This window comes from Aspergillus niger (assembly GCF_000002855.4).
Source record: "Aspergillus niger supercontig An01".
Taxonomy (NCBI): domain Eukaryota; kingdom Fungi; phylum Ascomycota; class Eurotiomycetes; order Eurotiales; family Aspergillaceae; genus Aspergillus; species Aspergillus niger.
The window spans coordinates 750,651-773,183 of record NT_166518.1 but is presented as its reverse complement, the minus strand read 5'-3'; the positions used below and the strand labels follow the sequence as shown (position 1 = coordinate 773,183).

Sequence of the window (22,533 nt, the reverse complement as noted above, 5' to 3'; positions counted from 1 at the left end):
TCCACTTGATCCCCGAACACCTCCTGAGTGATCCAGGCTTTCGGAGATCGATTAGCAACCATGAGTAGTCGTGATCGCATGCGAGGTCCCCCGCCTGGCGAGATGCCGCCCCAGAGAGACCCTCGTCGAGCTGGTGATAGTCGCAATGGCGGTAACGCCGGCCCCGGGGATGCCTCGATGTCGAGGGCCGAGAAATTCGAGGATGAGAAGCGGCGGATCATTCATAGCTGTTTTGGCAAGAAAGACAGCGATGGCTCGTGTACGTACATTTCTCCCACGCTCCTCTCCTAAAAGGGTGTCAGGTTGACTTGTTCCCCTCTCTCTTCTAGTGGTCGAGTCCTACATAACACATGTCCGCATTTTGGAAGATGCGGCATATCCGTCCACCCCCGCTCCACCCAATTCGCCGCCCGAGAACAAGAAACCTCGAGTGATTATTGTCGCCGTCAGACGGTCAGGCAGAGTGCGCATGCACAAGGCGCGCGAGAACAATGATGGCTCATTCTCTATTGGCAAGACGTGGATGTTGGATGATCTCTCCTGCATCCAGTCTTACAACGCCTTGGTCCCGAGCACGCCGTTAGAACAACAACACAAGCAGTGGGCTGCCAATGTTGGATTTATCGTTACCGTTGGAAAGCCCTACTACTGGCATGCACGGACCTCCAAAGAGAAGGATTTTTTCATAGGCAGCCTCGTCAAGATCTACAGAAAGTACACTGGCGGCAAGGTGCCGACTCTGATCGGCTTCGATGACCGTGAACGACAGCTGCTTGCTGGTGGATCAGCTGCAGGTCCTCCAGCCCCCAAAGGCCCTCCTCCTTCAGGTCCTCCGCGTCCCGAAGTGGCCCTGCCTCCCCCGCGGCCTTCCTCTTCACAGGGCAGCCGGCCTCAGTCACCGTATTCTAGCCGTGCGCCCAGTCGCGATGGACCAAGACGACCACCACCAGCACCATCTGAGGAACATGTCCTACGAGCGCAAAGAAGTCGTGACCAGATGGGGAGACCGTCTACTGGCCAGTCTGGTAAAAGCGGTACTCCTCCGTTTAGCCCCCCTCAACACCCCCCGCCATTGCCTCCCGACCAGCGCGAACAACCACCTCCACGTGCAGCCGAACGTCTTGCCACGGAACCCAGGGTGCCCAAGGTGCCCATAATCTCTCCACCGGAACCGAGAAATAGGGACTATCCCTCTAGTTTGCAGGCCGCTCCTGTTGCTGGTCAGCGGGAACGGCCAAATGGCAGCTTTGAAGAAGCCAGGTCGGGGAGTCCCCTCCCTGACTCCCGTCCACCATCCTCACGCGATGGGCGGAAAGGTCCTGAGTCCAGGCCTACACTTCGTACCCATGATCTTCATCCCAGCCGCAGTACAGACGGTCTTCGTCCTACTACTCCTGGGTCGGTTTCTGGGGAAAACCATACCTTTATGCATAGTCCGGGAAGCAGCGTGGGTCCCAGATCGCCCTTGAGGGAAGCAGCCGAAAAGCCCATTGGTTCGCCCGCACGAGCAGCGCGACAGGAGCCTGAGCCCCCGAGCAACCCCATCAATACTCCCGCTGTCGAGGTTCCAGCAGCACTCACGCCAGGCTCTTCAGCATTTAGCAAAGCCCCACCAGCCGTCGAGTCTGCTGAGGCGCCGGTGCCCACAGCTCCGACACTGTCAATTTTGACGAAGGATCCGGAACCGATTGAGCCGATAGCAGAAACTGCTGCTGCTGCAGTACCACCGCCTCCTAGCGATTTGGAGGCCACTGAGCCTGTGGAAGAAAACGATCCCGATGCACACCGTCCTGGGCTTGGCCCGATGATCAAGAAGAAGCAAGTCAAGGATGTTGCAGGCGCATTTCGCAAAGCTGCCACTGCTCACGGGGCCTTCAAGCCGAGGCCTGGTGGTGCTGGTGAGAGGCTTCTAGCAGCTGCGAAAAAGCAGAAGGCTGCTGCTGATGAACCGGATGGAATCACCAGCGTGGTGCCTGCTCCATTCCTGCTTCGGACGAACAGTGAAAATACGGTGACCTCGCCGGAGACTCCGGAAGCAGAGACTCCTCCAGTAGTATCGTCATCCCCTGAGAAGGAGGTGCAGCCGCCAGCGCCGCCAGCACCGCCAGCAGTGCAGCCTCCTCCCGAGCCCCCGAGAATCGAGCCGCCCGCAGTTGAAGTGACACAAGCTGCTCCTGTTGAGCCTACGATTGGTTCGACTGAGGTACTCGCAGAGCCGAGAGACACGTCAAGGGCTTCTGTCAAAGTTGATACAGAAAGGTCGAGATCCGTATCTCCTTCACCGCATGATCGTCGCCGCAGGCGGCATGAGGACAACACAATCAAGTATTGTCAAGCACTCGGACTCAACCCTACCGTTCTTGAAGGGCGTGGCATTGACTTTGACGATATTTTGACTGACCTCGGCTGGAACGGACGACTAGGAGACGAAAAGAAGATCGAAGATTTGGAGGCAGATATCCGTCGAGAGATTGGTCGCGTGGAGACTACCAGCTGGCTTGGTAACCTTGAACAGCAGGAGGGCAAAATTGATCAACTTGCGAAACTCATCGACAAGACAGTCGTGGAGTGTGAAGAGCTGGACAATCTTCTTACTTTGTATTCCCATGAGCTCAACGTAGGTTGCCCGTGCATCCCTGAGCGCTGGTTTCATCGTCCACCATTTCAGTGATATGCTAACAAAGGTAACAGACTCTGCACGATGACGTGGCTTATATCGAAACGCAATCCCAGGGTCTACAGGTGCAAACGGCCAACCAAAAGTTGCTTCAGAACGAGCTACAAAATCTGCTCCGGACTCTTTCCATTTCTTCGGACGACGTTCGTGCTCTGAAGGAGTCGTCATTGAGCAATCCCGATGGCCTCCGAGACACCGAACTCGCCCTATCTACATTGTACAAAGCGATGTTGATGATTGATTCTGACATCTGGCACAACAAGAGGCGGCTTGCCGATGCGGCCGGAGACCATGGCAGCCTGGGCGTGTATGCCGACACAGAGATCGGCCAAATGCGTGCGATAAAAGAAAAGAAGGAAGAATATCGCACACATGCTCGCGTGTTCTTACAAAGACTTAAGCAATTCATGGCTATTGCGTACAAGGTGGCGGAACAGAAGAGAATTGATGCGGCTGCCAATGGTCAGAAGGATCCCCTGAAGCTCGACAGCGAAGCCCGTGGCTACTGCCGTCGCGAATTGTGGCAGTATAATGCTGTGATCCTCTTCGCTCGGGAAGTTAGTTCCGGGGAGTGGCACGCGCTCATCAACCTGTATGAGCAACAGGCCAAACATCCTTACCAAAATGATTTCCGAGACAACAACCTGGCGTGGAAGAAGGCGGCGAGGAAGCCTAGTGGAGAGGAGCAGGAACTCCTCTTTACTCACCAGGAGAAGGAGAAGGAATCTGAAGGTATTACCATGGCGGCGCGCAAACTCACAGTGCGACGAGGCAAGACCATTAGAGCTGCAGCAGGTCTCCGGCTTCCCTCAGGGGACAAGCAGCATGGCAAGCTGGAACCGTGCGAAGCATTTGGGGGGACGCTTCAAGAGACCCTGCATATGATCTCGGAAGAGCAGAATTTCATCGTCTACTTCTTCCATCTCAACTCGCTTTCTACCGTCGACTTCCCCGACCTAGTTATGTCAGGTGCTCCCGATGAACGCAGGATACCCAGTTTCGGCTCCAAACAGCTGCATGATCCTGACCGAGCGATGGCCAAGAAAGTTGAGCAGATCATGGACGAACTTTTCGCATTTTGGCCGACTGATATGCAAAACCTTGTGGACTGGGCCATCAGAGCTGATCCGCTGTAAGCTGAAACTCCCATGTGCTTTCTAACGAGACTACGGACTGACTCTTATCATGTAGACAAGGAATTGGAATATTGCTGGCCATTGAGAAGGCCATTTCGGAGTATGACGACACCAATCAGGACTTTATTATCCACTCCCTTCAGAAACTCCATTCCCGGTTGCTTGGCCTCTTCAATCGATTTGTCGATGACCAGATTCGCGGAATCGAGGAGACCAAGGTCAAGGTAAATAAGCGCAAAGGAGTGATTTCGTTTATGCGTGTCTTCCCCCACTTCTCCACGGCCGTGGAGAACATGCTTTCGCAAGAATTCTACGACATCCGTGTCAATGTGAACGAAGCCTACGATCGCATCAACCGCGCCATGTGGGAATCGCTCAAGTTCATCGCCAAGGAGGCGCCGGGCCAACCCACGGGGGCGGCAGCGACTTCTGGAGACCCGGAAGATAAGGAAATCTTAAATTACCACATTCTTCTCATTGAAAACATGAACCACTACATCGAGGAGGTCGATGTCCGGAGCCTCCCCGTGCTGGAGCGGTGGCGCGATCGGGCGCATCAAGACATGCAGGAGCATCTGAAACTTTACCTCGACTCCATCATTCACCGACCACTGGGCAAGCTGCTAGAGTTTATTGAGTCGGTGGAGAATCTAGTGGCGACGGGCATCAACCCCGCCGACATTGCCAGCCGACCTAGCCACTCCCGATCAGTGGCAAAGAAGGTGTTGGCGACGTACGATGCCAAGGAAATTCGGCGAGGGATTGAGATGCTGAAGAAGCGGGTCGAGAAGCATTTCGGTGACGCAGACGACCCTGGCCTGAGTCGGAGCTTGGTGTTGAAGGTGCTCCGAGAGTGCGAGGGTCGGTATGGGGAAGCGTACAATCGGACCCGGCGAGTTATTGATGCGGTGTACGAAGGCCAGTTGGAGCTTGAGTGGCGTAAGGAGGACGCCATCGCCATGTTCCAGAGGTGAAGAGCGGTGTCTCTTATTCTTGTCTGACTCGTGTGGCCAGAATCCCTTTCAGGGTCTATTCCCACATCATGACGACCACCTGTCAATGGCAAGGGTTTTTGGATGAAGTGGATGTGATAGGACGTTTGTTCTTTTTGCGCATCATCAAACGGGCGCATGGGTTGGATCTTTGCATTGTTCCCTGTGTTCTTCACTTCTTGCTTTCTGTCTTAAGTACTTATACCAGTTGATGTATCTATAGCCTGTGATCAATGGAAGGGAGGAATGTAATTGATAACCTGACTGCTAAGGTCGCATTACATTGGTTCTGGTGGGACGAAAGAGTAAACGACGTTGAGAGAAACGGGAAGCAGCTTTAGGAAGATTTCGATCCAGCGCGGGCGCTGTACCAGATCTCTCAAGTGAGGCGAAAGAATGGAAAGCGAACTCCATCGAATATGAAGGGATGGCCTATAAGATTGACATCTATAATATTGGGGGATAACCGGAGCGTGGAGTAGCTAGTTAGTCTGCTCTACATCAATTGTCGAGAGTAATGATGAACGATCAAAGGAACCGATACTGGCAACAGGCAGATCATCACCGAAGAGGGACAGAGAAACGCCTCTCAAAAAAGAAAAGCGAGGGAGACCAATTTAGCGGCCCATCAGGATGGACCAGTCAGCGGGCAGCTGCTCCAACTCCATCTCGAACCTTTTTTAGTAGCGCTCACTTAGTTTAGTTGGGTTTTATAGCCCTGGATTCAGGGGGGCCACGCGCTGGGTCTGTGCTGGGTGGAAGTAACATGTCAGCCTGGTTCCGTGCCTAGTATCTACTTTGTAACGAGTAATCAGTGAGTTGATCATCTAATTATAAGATAGTAGATAATGGGAGGAGCGTTATGACAATCTATTGGGGGTCAGGGCCCGGTCTGGACACATGGACAGGTCCCAAGTTAAGTCCTACTACTATCTATATCCCACAGCTATTGTAAGTTCACGGACCGCAATGGAAGGAAGGGAGGACTGTCCCCTTGCTTTTTACTGTTCTCGGTTCTGACGGGATGGATGATCCTAGGAAAAAGAAAATAAATCGAACGAAGGAAACGTGCCGGTGAAACTTGGATACACGCAGCATTCTCTCCACTTTCACTGGCTTGTACTCGATCGGTCGGGATTGGACCCATGGATGAGCTGGAATAGTGTGCCAGATCCGTTTGCTGGATGGACCAGGCACAAGCAACTCTTTGGACACAACCCCAAAAAAGGAGGGCGTGGGATATGTGGGATAGTATAGAGATAGTTAGTGGTAGACAAGCTCAATTCAATTTTCCTATGAACCTACCGATGTTTGAAGCATGAGATCAGTAATGACGAAGCCAATATAACGATCAATTAAAGTTAATCAACCTGCTCGGGGAATCGCTAGTCGAGTTTCCCTCCAGCAGTGTTCTAGCCTCAGGCCGTCCTCGCCTCTCTCTCTCTGTCTCTCTCTCTCCGCCTCCCGCCCCGATCCTCAGGCTCTCCTGTTCAATGGAAGCATCATTTGGTCTGCGATCATCATACCTCCTCTTCCTCTTCTTCTTCCTCTCTCCTTCTCCTTCTTTTTTGTGGCTCTTACTATCATCCCTCTTCTCCCATTCATTCATTTTCATCTCTCCTTCCCCCTCCCCTTCTTCCCTTCCTCTCTTATATTCCCTTTAGCTTTGGGTAAGCTCTTCCTCCCTCCCCTCCTCCTTTAAACCCCCCTCCCTTCGTTTCATCTGTGTGCCTTCTCCACAGTTCCTGCCAAGTGAACAACTCCCTCGGCTCCACTCCCATTCCACTGCTAGGGGGGCCTGCCGACAAAATTGTCGGAGGACTGAAGCTGGAGGAAATCAATTTGCTGGTGTACTCCTCGTCACGGTTCTTGCTTTAGCTACGGTCACTAGTACTTCACTAAGAATCCGCTGGCCCCAATTGCTACGGTGTTTCCGGTCACTGAGACCCTTTGCGACACCCGCTCCTCCTGGATGGCTTTTACTCCTCCGCTTATCATGACCCTCCCTTTGACTTTGACACGCCAACAAAGCACGCCTACGTTTCGCTTACTGGGATCTTTCTCTCGCTAACCGCACATTTGGTGATGGCCATCTAGTCGTCCCTCCATAAACCCCCCCTTGATCTTAATTAGCACGACACCAATTTCGCAAGGCACACCTCGAATTCGCGCTTCCGCATCTCGAAACTCCGTCTACATTCCTCCCTTTTCTACTCATACCATACCTGCATGTAGCGCCCCCCCCCGGCCGATCAATCAACAGAAGGAACTGTCAGATCTGAACCCCTCACCCCCTTCGGCCCCGCTTCATCGGTACTCCTTCATTCCTCGGAACGCCCATTGTGACGAACGCCGCGGCGGGGTGTGCTCTGGAGCGCCGCCTCGATCGCAGATATGCCCTGGCGGCCTCTGCCTCGAATCGCTTTCGCTGTCGCTATCTACCCTTTTCAGCCGACTACCCCGGCCGATCTGCCTCTGGAGCTTGGTGATGAGCTGTATATAATTGAACAAGGTGGTGCCAATGGGGAATGGTGCCGTGGTTACCTCGTCGCGCCGCCGTCCTTGCTGGCGGGCCTGACGAGCTCCAAGGGCCAAACCCTTGAGGCGAGGGTATTTTCCGGAATCTTTCCCCGGAATTGTGTCGAGATCCGCGAAGTGCTAGGTGATGGAGAGAAGACGATTACCAATGGCGACCGATCGAGTGTCGCTTTCACGGCGGTTCCGGAGGGAGATGTGCGTCACAGCATGGCCTCCTTCCAAGATGATGACCACGCGTTCGGGGAAGTATCCAGCGTCGTAATCGCGAAAAAAGGAAAGCCGTCTCAGATCTTTATCCAGAGGCTGGACGAAGATGGGCGCGGAAGCCCGGCCAGCCCGCGCTCTCCTCAGAACTTCCTACGGACGAATTCGACGCCGCTCGCCCCCATCAACGTGGCCCCTCGAGACCCAGATGCACCCAAACCAGCCGCGCCTGTGCCAATGCTCAAGATTGGCGATGAAACACCCACCTCACTCTCCGAGCCACTCGTCGATGAAATCGCTTCCTGTCTACGCGAATGGCATTCGACCAACCTACATCAGCTATTACTCTCCCGCCAATATGTCACGGTAGAGGAGATGACGAAGATTGTCGAAGAACTTGATTTCGCAAGGCGCCAGCTTTTGTATAATGTGCTCACCGCACAAGAGAAGGATGCGCTGCGACAGGAAGTGGTCTGGAAGCTCGTTCGCGGCAACAAAGCGCTGGGTGGCGAGATCATTGTGAGAGATCCTCAGCAAAGAGGGCGTCTGCTCACTGGAGAGGACTCAGCCGTAGAACTTGCTAGGCTACAGTCCGAGATGAGCATGCTCGACAGCAGCCCCATGCAGCAATCAGATGCCGCTGCGCTCCATCATCTGATGCTCGAAGTCAATGCCGTCTCTGGACATGCGCCCGGGCCAGTAACATTGGCTGTCTACCTGTGCTCCCAGTCAGAGACTGGGGCTCTCACACCCCTTTCCGAGACATACGTGCTGGACATTCCTTCGCCAGAGAAGTTTGCAAGTATGGGACAGAGCGCCAAATTGAAAACGCTGTTCACCGACTTAAGCAGCACGGATATTGGCGACAACGCTGCAAACGGCCCGAGACTCTACATGGTCGTCATGGTTCGCGCCCCAGAAACTACATCAGTCGTCAGCGCCGCCGCCCAGCCGAGGACTTCCATCTCGCGGGACAGCTCGTCTGGTACCAAGCAGCAAAATGGGATTAATCAATCAGTCAAGGGGAGTCTCAGGACTCGCCGCAGCATGATGTGGACCTCGAAGCCACGCGGTATTCAAAGTCCCGAACAAGGAAAGGAGCCGAGTAAAGCTGCGCCTCCATCGTCGGGAAGCAACGCAAGTGCCAAGGAAAAGGCTAGCAGCCAACCGGTTAAAGAATCGACTCAGCTTCGGACCGTGGGAGTTGGTTTCCTCGAAATCTCGCAGATTCTGCGTCAGGAGAAGGACGCGGAGCAGGTGATCAATATCTGGTCTCCGTCTGAGGACAGCGAGGACAAAGAGGGTCGGGATGATGGCTTTGATGGTGTTGTTCGCACATTACTTCCGAGTCCTACTGGCAAGTATGTGCGTTCTCAACGAGCTGCTCGTCTGCATTTCCACCTCTACCCCTATGTGGACCCCGACGCAGATAGTCTGGTTCGGAAAAATCCCACATCCTTGCACAATGTCGTTCAGACGAAGAGGATGGGCTTCTCCCAGGCCCCAACAAAACCTCGGTCTGATATTTACGTGACAATCTGTCACGCGACCTTCCCTCCAGAAGCACTGCTTTCACATCCGCAATCTGGTCAAGTTCCGGTTCCAGGGCATACTGGACTTCATAACCTCCAGCTAACTCTTGAGGTCCGCACATCGTCGGGCGCGCGCGTTGATCGGTGCGTTTTCTCCGCGTCCAACCATGCCGCACAGACAGCATGGCGCACCACCGTAGCCGATCGGGGTGCACCTTGGAACCAAACCATTCGTCTCAACATCCCCACCGACCAGATCCCTGGGTCGCACTTGATCATGAGTATTGCAGATGCGCCCGAGTTTCCCTTTGCACTTGCGTGGATGCCACTGTGGGACAACCAGGCTTTCATGCGAGACGGCCCTCATTCGCTCCTGTTGCATGCCTACGACAAGTGTACGTCGAATATTGAGAACGGCAAGGGAGCCTATCTCTCTCTACCATGGAGTTCGCTGGGCAAAAATGAATCAGCGAAAGACGAGGCAATCACCGGTCCTTTGGCTACCCTGCGATTGGACACACATCTATGCAGCACGGAATATTCGCAGGATCAGGTAATACTCAGCCTTTTGAACTGGAGGGAAAGGCCTGTGAACGAAGTATTAGATACCCTCAAGCGTGTCCTTTTTGTGCCGGAGATCGAGATTGTGAAGCAGCTCAGCAGCGTCTTGGACTCGCTCTTCGGAATTCTGGTGGAAAACGCAGGTAACGAAGAGTATGAAGACTTGATTTTCAACGATCTAGTGACAGTTCTTGGTATTGTTCACGACCGACGGTTCAACCTGGGCCCATTAGTTGATCACTACGCCGACAACCAATTCAACTTCCCTTTCGCTACGCCATGTCTCGTCAGAAGCTATCTACGTCTTCTTCAGGCTAGTTCCGATGCTCAGCAGTCGCGAAATCTCCGTGCAACGTTCAAGGTAGGACGCCATGTCCTTAAGTTCATCATCAATGCTCGACTGCAGCAGAAAGCGAAAGAGGAGGGTATCGGAATCACTAGAGTACAATCGACATTCAACCGGGATTTACATACGATATTCAAGTCGCTCGAGGCCCTGATGAAGAACCCCTCGCCTGCAATGGTGGGAAACAAAACCCTTGTGGTTCAGCATTTCCACACCTGGCTCCCGGAGCTCTCGAAAGTACTCAGCCGTGATGAGACGATCATGATTGCGCTCAGCTTCATCGATTCATGCAAAGATGTCACGGGAATGCTGATTCTCTATAAGCTGGTTCTCATCCAACACTACACTCGCTTAGAGATCTTTGGCTCCGGATCGGAGCGAAAGAGTCTCGTCTCCAGCTGTATCAGCTGGTTGGCACCTTACTGGGGTGCGACAGGATCCGTATCGGACCTCTACCGTGACCAGGTCCGGCTGTGTTGCGCGATCGTGGCGGAGCTGTTGAAACAACCAGACCCGTATCTGTACGAGTTTGTGCCGAAGATTGTGTCCTCATACTATTCCATCATCCCTGACGGTGTAGAGGAGACGACCTACCTTTCTTTGCTCTTCAGCAAATCATTCCCGTTCCAGGTGAAGTCTTCAAAGCACTCTCAGAAATTTGACGAAGCGCTGGTGGAGCTGTCCGCCGTTCTGGCTGGAGCGGCGACGATACCCAACCCCAAGCGACCCCGGCTGAAGGGCCTGGAGCTCTCCAGTTTCCTGACACAGGCTTTCGAAGTACACAACTCGATTCTCAACTGCGAAGCGTACCCCGAAAGCTGGTTCAGCGTTCATGTCTACAACCACCGGGCCACCGTCAAGAGTTTGGAGTATCTGGCAACCATCTTGACCAATAAATTCCTTCCCTCCCCGGATGATGCGGAAACGTTCGATACGAGACTATGGGAAACTTTCTTCATGACTTTGCTCAAGGTTGTCTCGAGTGATGCTCTTGCTCTTGAGACCTACCCCGAGCAGAAACGACGCGCCATCTGGAAGATCGCGGGCGATGTTCGGGAACAGGGTGCAGACCTGCTGCATTCCAGCTGGGAATCAATCGGCTGGGAGACCACTGATGAGGAGAGAGAGCACTACGGGCTGAGTAAATTGGGCGGTTACCAGGTACAGTATGTTCCTGGCCTGGTAGCACCCATCATTGAGCTTTGCCTCAGTGTCCACGAAGGATTACGGCACGTGGCCGTCGACATTTTACGGACGATGATTCTGAGCGAATGGGGTCTGAACCAGGATCTCTCTATTATCGAAACGGAGGTTATATCCAGCTTGGATAACCTCTTCAAGAGGAAGAACATGAGCGAAAGTGTCGTGCAGAAACTGTTTATCGCGGAACTGTCAGATCACTTTGAAGACTCTGCTGATTACGACGAAGACCTGTCCAGTGCGGTCAAGGCACTGATCGCGACGGTGGATGAGCTGCTCGACCTCTTCGTGGCCTCTCAAGGAGGCTCTATGGCCGAAAGCCTGCACACTCTTCGGCTGATGAAGTACATGAAAGACATGGGTCGTGAGGATATCTTCATCCGCTACGTCCACGAGCTCGCTCAGGTGCAGGCCGAAGCAGGAAACTTCACCGAGGCTGGGCTGGCCCTTCAATTCCATGCCGATCTATATGATTGGGATCCGAAGCGGACTTTGCCTGAGCTGCTTAACCCGGCTTTCCCGGAGCAGACTTCTTTCGAGAGGAAGGAAGCCCTTTACTTTACAATCATTCAACACTTCGAGGATGGCAAAGCCTGGGCGCATGCCCTGGTGTGCTATAAGGAACTCGCGCAGCAATATGAAGACATCGTGGTGGATTTTGCCAAACTCTCACGGGCACACGCCTCCATGGCCAAGATTTACGACCTCATTTCAAAGGAAAGCAAGCAGTTCCCGCGGTACTTCCGTGTGCAATACAAGGGACTCGGGTTCCCTACCACTCTTCGCGACAAGCAATTCATCATTGAGTGTGCACCGACGGAGCGTATGGTCTCTTTCATTGACCGTATGCAGCGGGAGCACCCGGCTGCGCAGGTCGTGTCTTCCGGAGAAGTTCATGATTATGAGGGCCAGTACCTGCACATCAATCCTGTCAGTGTTCATCGCGACGTGGATCATCCGGTCTACCAGCGGTCGAAGATTCCGCAGTCCGTTCGAGACCATCTCCTGGTGTCGGAGCCCTGCCACTTCAGCTCAACGTTACGGAAACACGTTCGTGACGTGGATGTCAAGGAGCAGTGGGTTGAGAAAACGGTTTACACCACTGCAGAGCCTTTCCCGAACATCCTTCGCAGAAGTGAGGTGGTTGAGGTCAAGGAAGTTGCACTGTCGCCTTTGCATACGGCGCTCGAACGGACGTGGCGCAAGACGCATGAGCTGTCAATGTTGCAGCGTCGGGCGGCCTCCGGGGAGGATACGGGGTTGAACAACCTCAGCGAGGCTTTGCAACAGTTGCTCGACTTGGACGCAGCCACTCCCAACTGCGTTGCTGCTTACCGCCAATTCTTGTCTGATGCGCATGAAGAGGAGGAGGGTGGCCTGGTGACACCGAAGCCGGCGGACCCAATGAAGAATGCGCTGGCAGTGGCCCTCATCGACCATGCCCTGGGTATCAAGCAGGCGCTGGCCTTGTACCACCGACCGGCGCATCTAGCTACGCAAGCAGAGCTGACGCGCCGTTTCGAGGAGGCTTTCGGGCCGGAGATCTCTTCGCTTCGTCCAGCAGAGACTGAACAGGCGCCTCAATGGCCTCGGCGTAGCACTCCAGAGTCCGTCAAGGAACGCCAGAAGCCGCCTGCGTCGCGGGCGCTCAGTCCCGAGCAAGAACTGATTCGCTCGTCGCGGAAGAACCACAGTCGCAAGCACTCAGCCAAGCAGTCTGTCAGCCACCGAATCAGCGTCATGAACCCTTTCAAGCGCGGCAATCACGTGGCGAGCAATTCGGTGTCTACGGTGCAAGAAGACCCAAAGCCACAGTCGGATAGCAAGGTCAACGGTACAACCACAGAGGAGCACGTCAATGGGGAGGTCGATCAGGATGACGCAGCTACCATTCACAGCCGGACGACTACACAGTCGCGAGACACGCATCATAAAAGACGGAGCCGATTAGGCGATGTGCTACATAAGCACGCGTCGTCATTGTCGATAAGCGCCAGTGCCACTGAAGAGACCCAGAGCCAGAAGAAGCAACGGACACGAAGTGCTTCTCGCGACACGGCAGGCAAGTCGCACGACAGCGTGAGTCAGACTACCTCTCAAACCAATGGGACATCTGCCGATGATCGCCCATCTGTGAGCAGCCATAAGGGCGGGTGGTCGACGATTCCTTCAATCACCGACTACCCCCGGCCGGTGACGCGGAGTAGTATCAATTCTGTTCGCAGCCCTGAATTGATGAGTCCGGTTAGCCAGAGCAGCGGCATGCGCGACTCAGTCTTCAAGCGGTTCAGTCTGCTCAAAGGCGTCAGTCGCAAAGGCAGCCGCCTAGATTTCCGGACGGAGACGCCCGTGCGCGAGGAGTGATACCTCGCGGACTTCTTTCTTTCTTCTTGATAATGTCTGGACATTCATCATTTTTTGCATTCTATTTCATTCAGCGTCGACATCGGCATTGTCTTGCATTGCAGCGTTGGAATCCGGCCGGTTGCACAGTCATTATACTTCTCTTCTTTGGTTGGAACATTATTACATTTTTAAAGCACTTTCATTTCTTGACATATCCAGGCATGATATACATTTTTAGTGAGATACCTACTTCACTTCTCTCCCTTCTGTTGGACATCTCGTTTGTTGGACTGTACATGTATATTGTTTGATGCCATACCCGGGTGATCACTGTACAGGTAGCTTGCAGAATTAGCAGCATAGTATAACAATTAGTATTAACAGTTCGTTAAGTGAACTACCACACTGTCACCAACATCTAGTGACACCAACCATTAAGAATAAATCAACTATATACTGGAACCGAACTCCTCAGACCGTAGTAATATCCTACTCAACTGGCAAATCCACCTCCACCACCCACGGCGCATTAATAGCCTGATACTGCACCGTCACGACACTCGCATTCACAAACAACGTCTCCTCCCCAACCCTCAACCCATTGCCCCCCTCCTTACTAACATCCACCCTCGCACACCTCTCCTCCAACGTCCTCTCCTTATCACACTGAATCACACTCTCATTCCCCGAACTCCACTCCCTCCTCGTCGCCCCATACCCCTCATGAATATGCCCAAACACATGCACCCGCGGCCTCGCCCTCTTCACAGCCCGATACAAATGCTCACACCCCACACTCATATGATTCGGCACCACCTGGTCCAGCACCCCATACGGCGGTCCATGCGTAATCATCACATCCACGCCCGGATAATCAGGCACTGGATTCTCCGCCCCCTCTTCCCCCTCCCCCTCCTCCTCCGGAGGATTATACCGATCAACCTGCCGCGGATACCCAAACCCCCATTGACAAAACTCCGGCGTCCACGGACTCGCATACACCCTCAGCACGGCCCCATTCTGTAACCTGAACACATGCGTCCCTTCCTCGAGGTACCGTATCCCCGCATCCCAAGCTTCTTTCCCCGTATATAGTTCCTTGATCTCCCTTAGTTCATCATCACTTAACGCCATTCCGGGCGTTCCCTTCCCCGCGGACACATTATCGCTCCCGCTTGTGGCCGACGGCGCTGTATGGTCGGTGCGGTAGCGGTGGCGGTAGTGTCCGATTTTCTTGTAGTATGGTTCGTCGAGCGTGATGTCGTGGTTGCCTGGGATGATGAGTTTGATTGGCGCCCGGGCGGATTTTAGGAATGAGAGCGTCGTGAGGTGTTCGTGCTTGTGCCCGACTTTGGTGAGGTCGCCGGCGTGGATTAGGAGGTCCGTGGCGGGGAGCGGATGGCGGAAGGGTGTGCTGGTGTTGGGGTGGATGGGGGGGAGGGGGGTCAGCGTGTGGGTGTCGCTTAGGAGGAGGAGGGATGTCTTGATGGTTTTGGGGGGTGATGTTGTTGGGGGTGCCATTTTATGAGGTGGGTGGTTGTTGCTGGTGTGATGGGGTGTGATGAAGTGAAGTGGTGAGTGTATGTATGGGGTAGTGATAGATAGTAGTAGTAGAGTAGGGAGGGGGGTGAGGTATAGATAGGCAGGAAGAGTGTGGTTACATCAATGGTAGGTATGAGGGGAGGGGTTTAAATTAACTAAGTTACTTAGGAGTGTTTCGTCATCGGAGATAACAAGGTACCTACCTACTAAGTAACTAGTTAAGTTATAATGAAAACTTTACACTACGGGATACAGTTGGAACTACAAGTTGACTACTTCAATAGTCTTAGACGTGGAACTGGAAAGTGTGAACATCTGATTCATCCATCAATTCAGAGCTAATTTTCTGGAAAATGCTAACTCCGATCCATCCAGCCCTTTTAACTTAACAACACAACGTAACTATTCGCTTTTGTGTGTATGATTTCTTTACTTGCGGATAGCACGCTGGTAGAAAGCCAGCTCCTCACCCTCCAGGATGTATCCGTCCACGCGGCCGCTCTGGCCGGGGCGGGACGACACAACAGCGTACAGACGTCCGGACTCGAACTGACGCTCGACGGCAGACTCGACCTTGCCCTGCTCAGCAAAGCGAGCAGCCTGCTTCTTCACAACGCTGTTGGACTTCTTCTCCTCGGTGGTCTCGGTCTTCTGCTGGCGACGGCGGCCGATAGGCTGGCCGTAGTGGGCCTCGTACCATTGACGGAAAGGAGCAGCATCGATCTGAACGACGGCCGACTTGGTCAGGGTGTTGGTGCGGACCAGTTCGTTGTTGGAGGGGTGGTAGGCCACAACGATGACACGGGTCTTGCGGGAGATACCCTCAGAACCCCACGAGAAGTTGCCGGATTCGAGACGAAGGGCACGGAACTTCTGGTTACCACCACGGGTGCGGACCAGGTGGATTCTCTTGGTTCCGATACGGGTGTTGGAGGGCTGGCGACCCTTCTCGAACGCCCTGTTGAATTGCCGTGCGTCAGTCGTTGTTTCTTTCGTAGTGTAGTTGGTTGAGTAAGAAAGACAATAGGAACTCATGCATACCTCTTCTTGCGGTAGGTGGCCCTCTTCGCGCCGGTAGCCGAGCGCTTGTGACGAGAGTCGCGTGAGATACCCATGTTTGCTGTTCGAGGGGACTGTAGATGGCAGAAGTATTAGCGGGGATTGCTCGCCACAAAAGACAGTAGCAATAAGCAGTAGACTGTTGTCGGTGATTGTCAATCCCTCTTCGAGAAATTTTTGCCCCGATGCGTCGATGGTCTTAGGTTTGTTCGTGCGATTGTCGAGTCGATTTGAATTGAATTGAATGGTGTTGTGTGTGTGTGGCGATGCTCGATGCTGGAAATGTGTGCGAACTCGGGTATGGACGAGAAAGCGAAGAAAAAAATTCTTTCTTGAGTTGTTCTTTCTTTTCAATCGTCGTCGTCGCCGCCGCTTATATTCCCTTGCACCAAACAACTGCTCTGATAATCTTTCTTCTTTTTCTCTCTTCCTCTTCGATATACCCCGGAATGTGTATCTTCCAATTCAAGTTCGAGACCGATCGTAGATTGCACGCGCACACCGACCGTCGACGACGCGGGAAAAATCGAGAGGGATCGAAATCACGACGGATTAATTGCAACAAACTCACCTCTAATCCTGCAGCCCTTCACCAGGAACGCAGCGGGCAAGGGTCGTTGGGTTGGTCGTAAGGAGTTGAGTGCTTGTCGTCGGCTTCCGTTGAATTTCGCACTGTGGCTCGCTTGTGGAAGTTGCCCTACTACCCTAGTCTGGGATTGGTTTAGCGTGGTCCCGTGATTTGATGAGTAAGCCGCTAGTCGATTGTCCGCTAGCCGATAAGCGATAAGCCACTATCAGCAATAATATGGAGCAGTCGAATGGAGAGCAACATTTATGGTTTGATTCGTACTCTGTAGTATATTATAGTAGAATTTTATCTACCTATGCTAGATGACTATTTCCCATGCTCCCTCTTCGCCCCTTCCTGCCTCACCACCCAATCAAACCTCCTCCACACCGTATACCCCTCAATCAAATTCGACACCACCCAAGCGCACCACACCAACGACAATACCGGCACCCCATGCCGCTTCAACCTCTTCACCGTGAACAAACTCGCCTCCACCACATGCGACCCGGCCATAACCGTAAGCACAAACGGCTGTGTCTTGTAGAACAGTTGCGCCAGTGGCGGAACCGCACCCAGTCCAACCGTTTCGTAGAACAACGACCCAGGCAGGAAGTTACTGCGCCGAGAGAACGCCACCAATGCAGTTGCAAACACGAAAAAGAGGAAGATCTCGATTCCCTCTGGCCGACGATACTCTTTGATGGTGATGTCGGACCGGCCCAATCGCGCAAGACATTCCTGGTGCATGGCTACCAGACGGGATCGCGACTCGGAGAAACTTCCCATTGCTGGATCGATGGGGACAGTGTAGCGTGTGCCATTGGCGCTGATGACTAGATCAGATAAGGTGATGTCTTCGAGACGAGCGGATTTGGCTTCGCGGGCGGAGACGTGGCAGTAGACTTGGAGATAGGCTGCTAGGGAGTCTTGGTGGTTGGCGTTCATGTGGGTGATGGTGAAGGAGATGTTGGAGCGGTCTGGTGCCATTTTCGCTTCGTTTTGCTTCTTTTCTTGCCTTTCCTTCCTTGTTCTCTTGTCGAGTGGGATTTCGCGCTTGATATATGTTGACTCGCAGATGCTGGCTGCTGGTTGCGCGGGGTTCGGCGACTGAGTGGTGGCAGTTTGCGGACTCCTTTTTGATCCCGCCAAGAGTACCTCGGGATCGTCAACATCGCGATGGGCTCACCCTTCCCGAGGAACTGGCGCTCCGCCAATATTGAGGCCACACGTGAAATTGCCTGCTCCTTCGGTTTCTACTATATTATTATCATTCTGCATTGTGTATATCATTTAGTGAGGGATTTCAGCGAATGTTGGGATTATCTCAATACTCAGATTGCTATGTCATGGAATTGAATTTTAGCTACTATATATTCTGAGCACCCTGAGCTCAATCTGCTAGTGAAATCATCACTTTATCATTTTCTCTGCACTGCAGTGGCACTCGGTGGACGCTGGGGATGTTACCCAACTGAATAGTATCCTGTAGCGTCTACGACCCAGCAATGTTAACAGAATGTTGAAAATTCAGACAAGACACAGTCAATTACACCTAGCTGAAATATAAGGTCATCCCCTGCCAGAACAGCATATCTAAAACGGCGAATTCCGGTTCTTGAAAGTCTCAATGCAAGTAGATACATGCGATACTACACTGTGTGCCCACCAAATAACAAGATATGTGTATACGCTGGCGAAGATCTTACAAATTAGTTGGATGCGCAGTGATTTCCACAAAATATCGACCAACCAATCGTGCATTCCATTGGCTTTATCGCATCATTTTTTTAGTCAAGTAACAAATGATATCGGCATCCCTATATAATTAAAGACATTAAAGTCTGTTAGTAGTTGAGACTTCACTCTGAGCAATTACTAGTTGTCTACTTCAAGGTTCTCTGATATGAGTACTAGATGAACAGGCTACGAGCTATAACATGTAGCAGAATAAAGTGAATTACTATTCTTAGAAACTCACAGTATATCGTATAGCTAGACTATATCCACCCTCTCCAAATATATTTGAGGTCTTCGGACTTGAGTATAGCACAATTAATTACTAACTCAGATTTGGTTTGATATCAGTACAGAACAATAGCTGTGAATTTTAAACGGACTGCTTTTTACTGACTTAAACAACTACAGCGTGAAACAGATAACTAACTATCATGTCTGATATGGTACTAACATATTGCCGCTGGCAGCATATTGAAATAATTAGATTCTATCCCCCAGCGGTATCTTTCATGACGAAATACGCAAACAGGCTGGTTGCCTCGATATCTTAGTTTCAAAACATGGTGGTGATACTAAGTAATGGAAGTATTATACATCACCAACAAGAGCACCCACTATCTCATGGTTCCCCTCAAGCATACCTACAAAGAATCGTTTCACGACCACTTCACAATACCAAGAAACCATCTGAGAATTACGACCAATAACAGGATTGCTAAATACCATGTATCACACTATTACCTACTATCTTATAAACAAAGGAGAAGTAGTAGACAACGTCTATGCTCATCATAAGACCTATCGAGAATCATGAATTGCAACATAATTTACAATCATATATATAAGTTTTATCCTGACGCCGGATTCAACGGTGGATATACCAAGGAAATAGACGTACACTGTTAGTTAATGTCCAGAGATATCTTTTCTTATAAGCAAGGCATGAACTATGTTCTATAGTTTCACAGCATATCAATAATACGGATCTTTAATCTGCCGTGTTCCACTACGCAAGGGTATAGTGGCAACGACACATGCATTTCTGGGAACCGAAATAGAACTACCTGATTAATATGTTTTTATCGTTGTTCTATTTTCGTGCGGCAAGTGAATCAGATTCCTTGGATTAGCTTTGTTATTGTAGTATCCTGTCATGATTAGATTTGATAGGTCACTGTTGAGTGCAAGAAAGTATGCGATGCATATTCTTGGATCTGGTATGATGTCAGATGAGTTCATTCGCTCTGCAAGAGTTCTGTCTAGTACATTGAAGGGTAATAGATAACTGGCTATTGATGATGTTGGATATAGGAACTAATTTTTTGTTGTAATATCGAATATCTACGGTCGGCGTTGCCGACACCATCTATAAGTGGAGGAAGCCTGACCTACAATATGAGATAAAATCCAAAGGTAGATACCCTTATTACTATAAGTAGATGAAGATCAAGCAAAACCATACCAACAATGGTATAAGTGCGCACAGACACTGAATATGGAGTAGATGGGTCAAGATAAGCCTTGACATCACCATAGATAGAAACATCGCATGCATCAGTAATCAAGTGCAGTCGCCACTTCTATCCGGACAATGGCAATGTGAGAAAAAGAATACAAGGCAATTCATTTGCAAAAACAACCGCTATTGTTGAGAGCAGAAGAGCACCGAGGAAAGTCCTTTCGTAAACGTCATAACGGAAACGGAACGGAATGGAGGGATGGAAAAAGGAAATGGATTTTGCGAGCGCCGGCCGAAATGGACGAAAAGTGCAACGATCGCCAGGAACCCGACCGACCGTCAACCACACGCGCGCCAGCAATGTGGCGAAAAAAAGAAAAGAAAAGAAAGCCATTCTCTTCCCCCGGGAATTTATCGAACGAACCATCGAACCACTTCGGCCGGTAGATAAATGGTTAACCGACGAACATCGCTCGGGATTCGGCGACGGAGAAAAGACGGGGTGAACATGATCGAAATGCTGCACTGGAGGCGGCAAAGAGGCGAAATTATGCGCTGGAAAGAGAAAGGGTATCATGTCAACCATCGGATCTCGATCACGTTCTAGTAGCAAGCGACATTAAGTGATGTGATTTGGTTGATTGCATGCATTTGGCCCGCACGCAGGGCCAATTCTCCCCGCCGCCGCAATCAATGTGATCGATCAGAAGCAGAAGAAAGGGGAGTACTTACAGCAACGACAACGTCAAATCACCATGGATATGAGCCTTTAATTCGACTTCGATATCCAAGTTCAATTCCAATTTCAACTTCATTCCGTCTTGATCCTCCCAGTCATCGCCGGTTTTGCCTTCCGCCTCCTGCATGCCGCCGTTTGCGATCGGTTGTGCGGGCACATTGTCGCGGCTGCTGATGGTGGTGGGCTGGTAGCGTTCCATGGCCTGGACCTCTTCTTCCTCGTCGTCGTAGTAGTCATCATCTTCATCGTCGTAGTCATCGTAGTCATCCGAGTACTCATCGGAATAGTAGGTGTCGTCTTCATCGTTGGGATTTTGCTGCTGGGGACGACGACGGCGGCGTTGTTGTTGTTGTTGTTGCTGTTGCTGTTGAGGCTTTTGTTGGGTGTCGTCGTCGGAATAGTCATCCTCGGAATCGTAGTCGGAGACATCATCGGGATCATTAGCAAAGGTTTTGGTGGCTGGTTTCTCAGCCTGAGCGGTAGCCATGTTGATTTAATAGTGGATTGTGGGGGGATGAAGATGATAGTCAACGGAGTATAAAGATGGGATGGCGGGGTTAAGGTGTGAGAGAAAATGTAGTGGATGGGATTGATATAATTCCTACCAGCCCGGAGTGACTGTTAGATTGGCAAAACGCGGACAGAGCGGCATGACTTGGTTTACATACAAAAGGACCCCGAATGCGGGAGGCGAAGAACAGAAGGACTGGTCTTCGTTAGGATTGCTGGATGGGGCAATTCGTCAGTCGGCCGGAGAGCGGACACAACAGACAGACAGACAGTGTTGATAGTCAATCGAACATGCAAAAAAAGGGAAAAGTAAGGGAGTACACTCCGGAGGGAAAAGAAAAGGGAAAACCTAAACTCTAGAAAAAGAAAAGAAAGAAAAGGCAAAAAGAAGACCAGCAATGATGTATGGCCGTTTGTTTGGAGGTGTGGGGATTCAACGTGCAGGGCTGGAGGATGGGAGGATGACGTTGTGGGCGCAAGGATGGAGCGGCTGAGCGACTGCACCATCTCCCCAATGATGCTTGAAATTAATTAATTTGACGACTATCACGATGACTGCATCATCATCATCATAGTCAACGGCATTGTCTCGCAGAGGATCCTCAAGTCAGCCGATGACGGTCGAGCCAGTGATCGTCATCGAGTCCACGTTGCCCGGACCCTCTTTTTTTGTGATTTCTATTCTTTCTCTATTGTAGAACGTGCCTTCATCGCGACTTTCGGATACTCATTCCCTGATTGTGATACTTTTGGACCATGGAACCCTCGTCTGCATTGCCGCCCGCCGCGTGTGATCCAAGAAACCTCCCGACAGCATCCACGGTTATCCCTTGAAGTCTCACGGCAACCGTATCCGAGTTGCCATATACCGGGGATATTTTTTGCCATGCGCTCAAAGCAAAATTGCGACAAAGAAAATCCCCAGTAGACCAGAACCGTTACTGTACTTTGTAGATAGAGAGAGAGAGACAGGGAGAGGGATCGGGTAAAGTCTGACAGGCTTGCAAGTGGACCAACTAAACCCAGTGAGTGAGTGCACTGACGTCGTGCAGTGGATCCCCCGTTGGAGGAGCGAAACAATGACCCTCCAGTCAACCATCCAAGTCCAGAAGATTACGATGCCCTTGCGATCCCGGCCGAAGTGCGACGATCTCTCCAATAATTCTCCGATGTACTAAACGTAAAGAACAAACTAAGATGAAAGATCCCAGCCACGCGACGTCATCATCATCATCGTCATCCATCATTCCATTCATTCATCTTGCCTGCAAGGTGGAGGAGCGTGAGAGAATGAGTGGCACAAATGACATACTGGCTTGATCCTCCCCCCATCTTACCCTATTTTTTTTACTCATTTTCTCTTACATTTACACACATCGACTGA

At 51.6% G+C, this 22,533-nt stretch overlaps 6 protein-coding genes across 6 annotated transcripts; 2 read left to right on the top strand and 4 right to left on the bottom strand.

The window, feature by feature from the left end:
• Window positions 1-60: 60 nt before the first annotated feature.
• An01g03190 (uncharacterized protein) lies at window positions 61-4,787 on the top strand (the record flags this gene model as incomplete). Its single annotated transcript, XM_059746856.1, has 4 exons — window positions 61-259; window positions 330-2,617; window positions 2,692-3,809; window positions 3,869-4,787. 4 exons carry the CDS (start codon window positions 61-63, stop codon window positions 4,785-4,787), a joined length of 4,524 nt encoding a protein of 1,507 aa, XP_059603147.1.
• A 2,412-nt stretch (window positions 4,788-7,199) lies between these two features.
• Window positions 7,200-13,550, top strand: An01g03180 (uncharacterized protein; the record flags this gene model as incomplete). The annotated part of the gene is made up of 1 exon (XM_001388715.3): window positions 7,200-13,550. The coding sequence occupies one exon, from the start codon at window positions 7,200-7,202 to the stop codon at window positions 13,548-13,550; it is 6,351 nt and encodes a 2,116-aa protein (XP_001388752.1).
• A 471-nt stretch (window positions 13,551-14,021) lies between these two features.
• An01g03170 (uncharacterized protein) lies at window positions 14,022-15,053 on the bottom strand (the record flags this gene model as incomplete). The annotated part of the gene is made up of 1 exon (XM_001388714.1): window positions 14,022-15,053. One exon carries the CDS (start codon window positions 15,051-15,053, stop codon window positions 14,022-14,024), a length of 1,032 nt encoding a protein of 343 aa, XP_001388751.1.
• Window positions 15,054-15,503: 450 nt separating this feature from the next.
• On the bottom strand, window positions 15,504-16,189 carry An01g03160 (40S ribosomal protein eS8; the record flags this gene model as incomplete). Its single annotated transcript, XM_001388713.3, has 2 exons — window positions 15,504-16,032; window positions 16,116-16,189. The coding sequence occupies 2 exons, from the start codon at window positions 16,187-16,189 to the stop codon at window positions 15,504-15,506; spliced, it is 603 nt and encodes a 200-aa protein (XP_001388750.1).
• Window positions 16,190-17,028: 839 nt separating this feature from the next.
• On the bottom strand, window positions 17,029-17,982 carry An01g03150 (uncharacterized protein; the record flags this gene model as incomplete). The annotated part of the gene is made up of 2 exons (XM_001388712.3): window positions 17,029-17,836; window positions 17,891-17,982. 2 exons carry the CDS (start codon window positions 17,980-17,982, stop codon window positions 17,029-17,031), a joined length of 900 nt encoding a protein of 299 aa, XP_001388749.3.
• Window positions 17,983-18,592: 610 nt separating this feature from the next.
• On the bottom strand, window positions 18,593-21,126 carry An01g03140 (uncharacterized protein; the record flags this gene model as incomplete). The annotated part of the gene is made up of 7 exons (XM_059746831.1): window positions 18,593-18,634; window positions 18,683-18,733; window positions 19,087-19,156; window positions 19,187-19,221; window positions 19,340-19,388; window positions 19,834-19,863; window positions 20,633-21,126. The coding sequence occupies 7 exons, from the start codon at window positions 21,124-21,126 to the stop codon at window positions 18,593-18,595; spliced, it is 771 nt and encodes a 256-aa protein (XP_059603146.1).
• Between the last annotated feature and the right edge of the window lie 1,407 nt (window positions 21,127-22,533).